At 66.9% G+C, this 11241-nt stretch overlaps 1 protein-coding gene across 1 annotated transcript; it reads left to right on the plus strand.

The window, feature by feature from the left end:
• Positions 1-596: 596 nt before the first annotated feature.
• Positions 597-9667, plus strand: AKNA (AT-hook transcription factor). Its single transcript, XM_066332475.1, has 21 exons — positions 597-838; positions 973-1928; positions 2411-2485; positions 2991-3138; positions 3267-3424; positions 3834-3893; positions 4003-4103; positions 4200-4362; positions 4445-4572; positions 4658-4831; positions 4998-5205; positions 5296-5402; positions 5572-5801; positions 5980-6166; positions 6389-6562; positions 6718-6821; positions 6988-7152; positions 7241-7342; positions 7831-7956; positions 8191-8350; positions 9391-9667. Exons 1-21 carry the CDS (start codon positions 682-684, stop codon positions 9665-9667), a joined length of 3960 nt encoding a protein of 1319 aa, XP_066188572.1. The 5' UTR covers positions 597-681.
• Positions 9668-11241: the final 1574 nt, after the last annotated feature.

Raw genomic sequence — 11241 nt, forward strand, 5'->3', positions numbered from 1 at the left:
GAGGGGACATTGGTTAGAAAACCTGGTGGCCTTTCTTGCCACACCCCACATTTGGGGTTTTGGCATCTGGCGTTTCTCCAGCTGCCGATGGAAACCCCGGGTGGGGGGGAGGGGGGAGCTCCTGCTCTGGGATCATCGGTGGAATTTGTGTGTCAGGTCTCTGCTGTGATCCCTCTCACTGTCACCCCCACATCCAGAGGGGTCTTTGGGGTACTCCTGCCTCCCCAGCACTGCTGCTGGTCCCCAGGGTGCGGCTGCCCAGGTGGGGTGACACCCACAGGGTGCCGGCATGGCCTGGGTGTTCCCAGGGAGGGAGACAAACTTTTTGGGATGGCCCTGAGGGGCTCCATGCCCACGAGGACCGGCTCACGGCTGGGAGAGATGTGGCAGCCGCAGCTTGGTGCTGGGATGCAGAGTGGGGGGGTCTGTTCCGGGGGTGTCATCAGGGGTTGCTCTTGTCCCCGGCATTTTGGGGACAGGGAAGACCCTGCCAGCGTGGGGGAAACACCTCAAACAGAGCCCACCACGTCCCGCTGAGCATCCCTCCCTCTCCCCCGCCCCCCCCCCAGGACGCGGCGGCGATGCTGTGACCTACATTCGCGACAAGGAGGTCCCCAGCCCGCCGCCACCGCCGCCGGGCCATGAAGCGACACAAGTGACGGGGCCGGCGCGCCCGCGGCCATGGCCAGCCCGGCACCATGGCTGCGCTGGACACAAACAGAGCTGACGCGCTGGCAGGGCGAGGAGGAGGAGGAGGAGGAAGACGACGACTTTGAAAGGCGGATGGACGAGGATGGGGTCATCGGCTTGGGGGAGGGTGCCAGGAGCCCACCGTGGGGTGAGTCCTGCCTTCCCTCCTGCCCGAAAGGGGTGGTCCCAAATGTCCCAGGAGCTGCTGGCGGGGCTGCCAGGGGCCCGGGGACAGCGGCCGGGTCTGGGTGGCGACAGCCCCGCGGTGCCGCTGTTTTGCAGATGACAGTGAGGAGCTGGAGGAGGGGTCCCCGGCAGAGGAGGGGCGCTGGCACCCGCGGCAGGACCCGGCCGAGGAGGACGAGGAGCGGGGCAGCTCCGGGGGGGACGAGGGGCCCTGGGGGGCCGAGAGCGATGGGGAGCCCTACCCCGAGCTCTCCTCTGAGGGCCGCTGGGGCTCGGGCTCCAGCGGCAGCCCCGAGGCGTTGAGGGACGGCCGGGCTCTCTGCCAGCCCCGGGGCTGCAGCACGGACGGGGGGGACACCTCAGGGCTGTCGGACACCAGCCCTGGCCCTAGCACCCCGTCCCGCCAGCACCGGGACTGGGGCACGGCCGGGGACACCATCGCGGGGCACAGGCAGGAGTGGACCCCGAGACGGAGCCTCCCCCTGCACCTCTGCGCCGATGACCCCAGCCCGGAGCGTGTCCCCGAGCCCCCGACAGCTGGCACAGGGATGCCGGCCCCCGGCACCGCTGGCTCGGCACCCACCGGGCAGCCGCGGGGCGCCGGGAATCCCCCGGCACCGCAAGGGCACGACAGATCCCGAGTGCCCAAGAAAGCAGCGCCCGCGGCGGTGCCCCCCAAGCCCGGCCGGCAGTCGCGGTCCCTGAGCCCCCGGAGGCGAACGGGTGGCAAGGGGCCGAGAGAGCCCTCGGGAACGGGCACCGAGGGCACCCGGTACGGCCGAGGGCGCCTCAACCACCCCCTGCCCGACCTCTCCAAGGTGGAGGCGCGGGTGAAGTTCGACCAGAGCTACCGCCCACCCCGGGGCCGGGTGCTGCCCGCCCGCCCCCGCGGCCCCGGCGGCCCCATCGGCTTCAAATCCCCGGCCGAAATCGTCCGGGAGGTGCTGCTGAGCAGCGGGGACGGAGTGTCCCCGCAGCCCCCCAGCACGGCCGGGCTGCCGCAGGAGCTCAGGTCCCCCAGACAAGCCACGGCGCTGGTGCAGCAGCTCCAGGTATTGCCCAGCTCCCCCCGCTTCAGCCACGTGCCGGGGGTCTCCGGGGTGGGGGGAGTTGGGAAATGGGGGTGTCACTGTCTCTGGGACACCGATGGGGTTTGGTGCTTGTCGCGCCTTCCCGATCCTGCACGGAGCTGGCGAGGAGGGAAGGAGCAGGGCTGTGGGCAGTGCTCAGACTGCAGACAGGATGCTCATGTCCCCCAGGAATGGCGGTCACCCCCCCGAAGCTTGTCACCCTCAGGATGTTTGGCCCCCTGGGAGGAGAGGGGCGGTCTCCCCACGCGGAGAAACGGGGTCACATCTGCACTGTTCGGGTGTTTGGGACAGGGGGGACCTGCATCCCATGGGACCTGCACCCCACCCACGGGACTCCCCCGGCCTCGCTGTCCCCACACAGAGCTGCCTCCCCCCTTTAACACCCACCCCTCGGGGATGCCCCGTGCCGGATGCTGTCACCCACTGGTGTCCCCTCCCCGCAGGACGACTACCACAAGCTGCTGACCAAGTACGCCGAGGCTGAGAACACCATCGACCAGCTGCGCCTGGGCGCCAGGGTGTGTGGGGGGTCAGGATGCCTGGGGGGTTCCCCATTCTGCTTCCCCCTCTCTGAGGTTTTTTGTTGTGTTTTCCTCCCCCGGTCCTCCTCCTCTTCCTCCTCCCGGGGAGCCGCGGTGGAGCAGTCTCAGCTCAGGGCGGGGGGTTGAGGCCACCGCAGAGCCCACACCAGCCGGGGGACCACCGCGTCCCCCTCGCCTGGCGGGGTCCCCTCCGTGCGAGGGCAGTGGCTGAGCCCCATTGTCCCCGGAATGGCGGGGCACGCCTCTGAGATGGCAGGGCCACGGGCGGAAACGCGTCCCCGTGTCACCTCTGCCACCTCCCGCCCTGCACCATCGCGTGCGTGGGGAAACTGAGGCAGGGCTGTGCCAACCGACCCCCGCACGCGTGTCCCCACCTTCACCCCACCCCGTGCTGTGCCCAGGAGGTGCCTCAGGGTGCCCCGGGGCGCGGTGCGTGGGTCGGGGTGCAGGCTGGCTGCCCAAACCCGCTCTCCCTGCCCAGGTGAGCCTGTTCTCCGACCCGCCACAGCCCAGCCGCAGCCTCGCCGTGGGCACCGTGGCCACCGGGAGCCGAGTGATGACCCTCAGCATCCCGCAGGCGCGGACGGCGGCTCTCGGCATGGCCGCAGCCCCGGCCTCGCCAGGCGCAGGTGTGTTGGTCCATGTGATCCATGTCCCCCGCTCACCTCACCGCCCTCCTGCTCCGGTTCTGGGGGGATGCTCCCCCACCGCCCAGGCTGGGGTCACCGGTGTCACTTGTCCTCGTGTTTTGTCGCAGCTGCAGCCCCGGGACCGTCAGAGCGGGGGGGTTCACCCCAACCTCGGCCCCCTCGTGTGCCCGCGGGGGGCTGCCCCACCTGCCCCGGGCCGTGCTGCTGCCCCGGCCCCCGGCTCACCCGGGCACTGGCGGGGCAGAGCCGCAGGCTGCAGGCACAGGTGAGGACCGGGGGCTGCTGGGGGGCTGGGGTATGGAGAGATGCCGAAAGGGGAGCTGCAGAGGGGCGTGCTGTGAGGAGGGGGATTCGGGGGAGCAGCATGGTTTTTGGGGAGAGGGCTGGTGGGGGCTGCGGAGGCTGCAGGGGTGGGGCAGCGATTTGGGGGGGACTATAAGGATGGGCTGGAGAGGCTCTGCAGAGGGTGCGGGGGGCAGCTGCGGAGGGGGTCTGGGTTGGGGGAGATGCTGCAGGAGGTGGCTGTTATGGAGTGTTGGGAAGGAAGGCTGGGGAGGGGGCTGCAGAGGGGGATTACGCTGGAGAAGTCTCTGGGGATGCTTCATATGGGGGGTCCAGGGGGTGCGGAGCGGGGGGACAGCAGGGCCGGGCTCAGGCCCTACAACCCCGGCCAGGTGGAATCCTTCGAAAGCTGGATGCGTGCAGGGACCCCCACACCCTCGGAACAGCTCCAGGTGCGTCAGCCCCTTCCCGGACCCCAGCCGGGAGGGAGGCAGGACCACGGCGGGTGGCGGTGCCCGGGGCCCAGTGGACAGGCTCGGACCCTGCACCCTTGTGCCGCAGAGGATGAGGATGCTGAAGGACGCGCAGGATGCTCTGGAGCGGGAATACCTGCGGGGCCGGCAGCAGCTCCCGGAGGCTGCGGCGGGGTTTGATCCCGATCGGTACGTGCTCGATCCCCCTGCTACCCCCTCCCCAGAGCCCCCGGAGAGTCCCCGGGGATCGCTGTCCCCCGCGCACTGACGGCTGGTGTCTTGCAGGGCGGTGGAAGGGGAGATTTACCGCCTGGGGCTGCGCCTGGAGGGGCTGAAGGAGCGGCTGGAGCCGGGGGGCAGGCAGCAGCCCCTCCCGCAGCCCCTCCTTCAGCCCCGCTGTCCCCCAGCCCCGTCCCCACCCCCGGCCGCCCACTCCCCACGCCCCGAGGTGAGCTGGGGGTGCGAAGGTTCTCCACCCCACTGCAGTTATGGGGGATTGCCTCTCTCACCCCCTTTTGCTCTCCCCACAGAGCCCTGCGCTGCTGGAGGGTCCTGGGGGGACAGCAGGGGACAGCAAGGGGGCGGCAGAGGGGCTGCCCTGGCCCCTCTGGCACAAGCAGCGCCAAGTGGAGGAGGATTTCGGGGACCTGCTGGAGCAGTGAGTGCCCTCAGAGTGTGGCAGAGGGGACACGGGCACGGAGCATGTCCCCAAACCCCCCGCTCCTGCCCGCGGGTCCCCCCAGGTACAAGAACTTTAAGTCCATGCCGGAGTCACTGAGCCTGGAGCAGCTGAGCCTGGTGGAGAGCGGGTCCCAGGAGGAGGTGGATGCACCCACGGCAGGGAACGGTGGCCCCAGCAAGGTCCCCTGCAGGACACGGTCACTCGAGGAGGGGCCCAACCTCGAGTCTTCACCCTTGTAAGTGCTGTGGGAAGTGGAGCCCCCAGACGGGGGTGAGCAGGAGGTTTGACATCAGGTCTCCAACCTCACAGTTACCGGCCTCCGTGGGAGAGCTGGAGCAGCACATTTCCCCACGTCTGGGGTTGCTCTGCCCCATCATTCCTGCTCCATTCCCTCCCCACAGGCACTTCCCGGAGAGGAGAGCTGCTACGCTTCCCCCCAGAGGACCCCCAAACCTGGGGGAGACGCGGGGCCACCCCTCCCCTGTCACTGCTGAGGAGCCACCGGCCTCTGCCAAGTCCCCCCTGGGGGTCCCTGGGCCACCGCGGGTGTCCCTGTCCCTCGGGAGCAGCGGGAAAGGCAGCGCTGTCACCCAGCACGGGCCCCGCAAGGTGAGTCCCTGGGCTGCGGGTGCCACCTGAGAGCACCCCCAGAGCTCCCGGGGTGCTGGCAGCCATCCTGCTCTCCCCGTGCCTCTGCAGGAGCAGCGCATCGTGTCCCCAGAGACCGACAGCGGCTTCGTGGGCTCGGAGGCCAGCAGGGTGTCACCCCCCGTGCACACCCCCGAGCACCATGCCCCCGGCCCAGGGTACGGCCCCGGCCCTGCCTGCGGGAATTGGGCTCTGCCTGCCGGATTTGGGGATTGAAGAGGAGCAGGGACGGCGGGAGAGGCACTGAGGGTGTGGGGAGCGGGATTCTGGCGGAGATGTGCAGTGGGCAGGGGTGAGCCCTGCCCGCATGACCCGACCCTTCCCCAGGACGCCGGGCTCGCTGGGACCTTCCATCGCCATCGCCAGCACCCTCCGCACCCCACGGAGGAGAGAGACGAGCCCGCTTCCCTCCGAGCCAGCCCTGATGGGTATCTACCCCCCGGCGGTTCCAGGGGGGCCCCGGCTGCCCCCCAGCAGCCCCTCACCGAGCAGCTCCCCCCCTCGCTGGGCCGAGAGCGCGGGCAGCGAGCTGGGGCCGGACCCCGACGGTGATGGCAGTGAGTCCACAGGGAGACACATCTGGGGGGCTTGGCTCTGTGGCTCTGGTTCATGGGGCTCCCAGACCTCCGTGCGGTGCTGGTGTCACCGGTGGGCTGGTGTCACCCTGCCTGGAGGGAGGTTTGTCCCAATCCCCGCTCTGTGATCTCAGCTCACTGTGCCCCCGTTCCTCCCCAGCTCACACGGACTCGGAGGTGGGAGACAGGAGCAGTGCCAGCGCCGGTGGTCACCCCCCAGCCATGGCCAGGAGCCCGACCAGCCCCCTGCCATCCCCCGAAACGCCATCGCCCACCCTCCTGTCCCCCGACCTGCCGTCCCTGGACTCGGCTCACTGTGACCTGCTGGGCTCCCGAATGGAGCGAGAGTGAGTGGCTGTGTCCCCACTGCCCCAAACCAGGCCAGCTCCCCCCTGGGTGACACAGGGACCCCCCAAAAGCACCCGCTGACCATTGGACGCCAGCCCAGCCCGGCCCTAGGCTCGGTTTTGGGGAGCCTCACATCTGCTGGGTGCCGGTGGTGGGGATGTGGGATCTGGGAGGGGGCTCCTGGCTGCAGCCCCCGCTCACCGTGACGTGTCCTGGGACAGCCAGGCCATCCGGGAGCTGCAGGACGAGGTGTGGCGGCTGCGTCTGAGGCTGGAGGAGAGCCTGCGCCGCTCCCGCAGCTATCCCGAGGGAAAAGCCGCTCCCCGTGTCACCCCGGCCAGGAGGCAGTCGGTGGCCAGCGGACCATCGTCCCCCCAGGACGCTGCACCCTCGGGGTAGGTGGCAGGGGGGACCTGGAGGGTGTAGGGGGCAGCGTGGGGACATCCCCAGGCTCAGCCTGTCCCCACCTCTGCTGTGACCAGGGAGGGATTTGGCTTGAGGGGACGCCTGGCGTGCGGAGGTGGTGACAGCATTTCTGTCCCCTCCGCAGGGACCCGAAGTCCCCGGTACGGGGCAGGGTGGCCCCCGGGGTCACACCCACGCGGAGGGAGAGGTCGGCATCGCTGCCACGGGACAGGCCCGAGCTGGACCTCGGTGAGTGGGACACCAGCGGGGTGGGGACAGAGGGGACACGCTCCTTCCTGCACGCCACTTCCCCTCCCCAGATGCAGCAGGGTGTCCTGGGGCTGCGGCACCCTGGGGACCAGGTCCTGGTGGTCCCACGGGCCCCTCAGTGCTCATCCCAGGGCGGGTCCTGCAGGTCTGGAGCTCGGCCCCAGCAGATCCCACCCCGCTTCCCTGTCCTCCTCCGCAGCCTCCGAGCCAGAGCCCGAGCCCTGCCCCGCCGGGCCCCGGGCGGCCCCCGCCCTGCGGAAGCCCCTTGGGAAGCCCCCGGGGGCGGTGACATTTCGGGGACGGTACACAGGTGGGTGCTGCTGGCGGTCGGTGGTGGGGCTGAAGGCGGCCACCCTCACCTCGGGGACACTGGCCGTGCTCACGCTGCGCTTTGGCAGGGACACGGTACCAGGCGGGGACACCACGTGCCACCCCGGCACCCCGAGAAAAGCCGGGCACCTCGGGGTGTCCCCGATGCCACAGGGGCAGGATGGCTTCAGGTGAGTGGCCCCCAGCCCTTTCCAGCCTTCCCTACCACCCCTAACAGCTGCTAATGACCTTAATTAATTAACTGGGGAGGCTTAGGGAGGGGAGAGACAAACCCATTCCTCGCGGCCCGAGGGTCTCCCCACTGTCCCTTGGCCACACCCCACTGTCCCCCAAGGGGACCAGGCAGGGCAGCTCTAGGGTGCCCTGACCTCGTGTGGGTCCTGCACAGGTCAAGCCCCTCTTGGCATCTGTGTTTGTCTGTGCCTTGTGGGCAGAAATATCTGTGATTCCCTAGGACTCCTGGGATTTCCTGGGATTCCTGGTGTCACCGGGAGCGGTGTCACCTGTCCCCAGCCCTGTCCCACCTTTGCAGCCCCCCCTTTCCCTGCAGAGAAAGCCTCCCTCATCCCATCTCATCAGCCCCACCAAATCACTCAACTCTTCCCAAACATCCCTGGCTGGCTCCGCACGGGACATTCCTGATTTCCTCTCTCCACAGCTGGATTTGGGGGAGGTGATGCCCCCCGGCAGCCCCAGCACAGCACCCCGAAGAGGACGTCCTGCCCCACTTGCCGGGCACCCATGGGCCCCTCTGCACCAGGCAGCGGGGACAGGGCCACACACGGTGGGTGACAAGGGTGACACGTGCCTGGCACCGCTCCTCCCTGCTTGGCAGCTGGGTGGGGGACAAGGAACAACCTCAGCCCCCTGACAATGCTTGGGGACTGTCCCCACCCAGCAGTGGCACAGGGGGTGATGTCACCTGGGACTGCCACTCAGTGTGCACGCCTGGGGACACCTAACCCCCCTGGGGACATCTAACCCCCCTGGGGACATCTAACCACCTTTCTCCCCGCAGCAGAGTGTGGCCCTGGTGGCTCCTGTCCCCCAGGCCCCCACGCTGGAGCCGAGAAGCTGGAGCCACCTGGAATTTGGTACTTGGCAGCCAGCCCTGCTGCCACCACTGCCACCATCTGCCTGGCACCCGTCCCCCTCGTGCCTTACGTGCCCTCCGTGCTGTAAGGATGCCCTGGGGCTGGAAGGGGGCTCGGGGGGCGCTCAGCATCCCCCAGGGGTGGAGGGGGAACCCAGAAGGGGCTGTCCCCACCCCAGTGATCCGCTGGCTTGCCCATGGCAATGGGGTGACACAGCCACCAGCTCCTTGGGGGGCAAGGCTGTGCTTAGGGGGTGGTGCTGTGGGGTGAGCATGGAGGAGAGGGATGGAAATAAGGTGGAGTGGGGGCATGGAACCCTGGGGGAGCACAGAACCCTGTGGGGAGGACACAGAGCCCTGGGGGTGCACGGAGCCCTGTGGGGACACAGAACCCTGTGGGGGACACAGAGCCCTGGGGACACAGAGCCCCGTGGGGACACAGAGCCCTGGGGGACACAGAACCCTGGAGGGGACACAGAGCCCTGCAGGGACACAGAGCCCTGGGGGGGACACAGAGCCCTGAGAGGACACAGAGCTCTGGAAGGACACAGAGCCCTGGGGGGACACAGAGCCCTGGGGGACACAGAACCCTGGAGGGGACACAGAGCCCTGCAGGGACACAGAGCCCTGGGGAGGACACAGAGCCCTGCAGGGACACAGAGCCCTGGGGGGGACACAAAGCCCTGCAGGGACACAGAGGCCCATGGGGACACAGAGCCCTGGGTGGGAGGACACAGAGCCCTGCAGGGACACAGAGCCCTGGAGGGGACACAGAGCCCTGAGGGGGACACAGAACCCAGTGGGGACACAGAGCCCTGCAGGGACACAGAGCCCTGGGGGACACAGAGCCCTGAGAGGACACAGAGCTATGGGAGGACACAGAACCCAGTGGAGACACAGAACCCTGGAGGGGACACAGAGCCCTGGGGGGGGACACAGAGCCCTGGGGGGGACACAGAGCCCTGGGGGACACAGAGCCCTGAGGGGGACACAGAACCCAGTGGGGACACAGAGCCCCGTGGGGACACAGAGCCCTGCAGGGACACAGAGCCCCGTGGGGACACAGAGCCCCGTGGGGACACACCCCGTGCGCGGCACTGAGCCATGTCCCTTTCTCCCTGCCAGCTTCTGCCCCGCGGCCGTCCGTACCTCGGCCTCAGCGCCGGCCGGGGTGTCTCTGGCTGCGGCTGCGGGCCCCGGGCGGGCAGAGCGGCCCCGGCGGCCGCGGAGCCGGCAGCGCCGCCTGAGCCTGGAGCTGCAGGAGCTGCAGGAGCTGAACTGGTCTCTGGGGCGGGCCGTGGAGGCCGCGCACAGTGTCAGGATGACCACCAGCCGCATGAGCCGGGCGCTGGCCGCCGAGCTGGGCCGGCCGCGGGGAGTGCGCGGCTCCTGCCTCTTCTGAGGGCCGTCCCGCCATGAGGGGGGGGATGGCCCCTCAGCGTCCCCGCGCCGCCCGCTGCCTGCCGGCTCTGGGACAGGCACGCTGGAGGTGTCTCCTGCCCCGCTCTCCCTGCGGCTCCTGCATGCCCGCTCCGTCTGTCTGTCCGTCCGCAGGGCCCCCGGCCTGCAGCGGGCGAGGGAAGGTGTGGGCACAAGTCTCCGGCTTTCCGCAGCACCAGCGGGGTGATGTCCCCCAGCGCAGTGGCCACCGCACCCTGAGCACCTCTGGGGACGCTCCGGCCTCGGGGGGTCGAGCCCCTCGGCAGCTGGTTACCTCTGTGCCTGTGTGGGCAGAAATTCCTGGGATTCCCTGGGATTCCCAATTCCACCCCTTTCCCATCCTTTAGGCCCCCTCAGGGGGCTGTGCCCTGTGCCCTCTGCCCTTGGACTTGACCCCAGCAGAATCCTCCCTGGGAAACTTACTTTTATTGGTGGTTTTTATGTGAATTTTTTCTAACTAGTGAGCAGCTAAATCACTCTTTTTGAGTGTTGATTGATGATCTACAATGTGTGTGTGTGTGATATATGTGTGTATCTATAAATGGATATATCGAGATATAAGCATATCTATATTTAGTTATATGTCTATATCTAGAGAGACAGATATAAATAGATCTGTGTGTGTCCAGATCTGTATCTGATTCTACAGATATATCTTTCTACAGATACATATATATATATAAATATTCTGGTTTGCATTTCCAGCACAACCCTGAGGGCATTTGTGGGGTTTTTCTGGTCGTCCCTGGATGTGGCCACCCACAGCATCATCCAGGCAGAAAATAAAATGAAGGATTTGAGGTTTTCTCCCTGGGATTCTCAGGGAATCTGGGCTGGTAGAGGAAAAGTCATCTGCTGAAGCCAAAGCAGGTGTGGGGTCTGGGGAGCCCCTGTTCCTCCCAGCTGGGTTTTGAAGGAGCTAAAGCGTATTTTTTAGGGAAAAATATGTGGTTGGGGCAGCTTTTCCTGGGATGGGTCCAGCCAAACCCCCTGCCCCCAGCCTGTTTATCTGTAGGACCTACCTGAAGTGCCAGTGTCAAATGTATTTATTTTTGCTTTTATTTGTTGTACAAATACCCACATTTGGAGGAGGGATCAGTGAGTGACTCAGGTCTGGAGCCTCCCAAGCTCCCCCTGAGCCTGATCCTGACATGAGCCTGGAGAAGGCTGGGAATGGGGCTGTCCCCTCCTCCTCTTTTTAGCGTGAACAGGCTGGGTCTGGGGGATTTTAGAGGTTTGGGGGATTTTAAAGAGGTTTTATGTGTCTCTGGTTGCCTCTGCCCATGCCTGTGCCCCAAACTGGAAGCTGTGACCTCTCCCAACCCAGCCAGGGTGTGATGGGAGCATGTGAAAACTGTGGTTAATTATCCCGAATGCAGTAGCCAGGACCAAATGATGTTTTGTTTCCTTATGCCCTATTTTTTAACGCCCAGCAGAGCCACTGGGGTGGTATTTTGTACGAAGAAATCACCTATTTTTGAAGGAAATAAACGCAGTTGGACGACTCGTGTGCTGATTTTCCTTCCCAAAGTCACT

Source organism: Sylvia atricapilla, chromosome 19, assembly GCF_009819655.1.
Source record: "Sylvia atricapilla isolate bSylAtr1 chromosome 19, bSylAtr1.pri, whole genome shotgun sequence".
Lineage (NCBI taxonomy): Eukaryota > Metazoa > Chordata > Aves > Passeriformes > Sylviidae > Sylvia > Sylvia atricapilla.

Excerpts from the sequence above, each read along its gene's own strand:
- AKNA (XM_066332475.1), top strand. The coding sequence starts at position 682 with ATGGCCAGCCCGGCACCATGGCTGCGCTGGACACAAACAGAGCTGACG. Across the intron at positions 3,139-3,266 it reads CCCGGCCTCGCCAGGCGCAG|CTGCAGCCCCGGGACCGTCA; the intron begins GTGTGTTGGTCC and ends GTTTTGTCGCAG. Across the intron at positions 7,343-7,830 it reads CAGGGGCAGGATGGCTTCAG|CTGGATTTGGGGGAGGTGAT; the intron begins GTGAGTGGCCCC and ends CTCTCTCCACAG.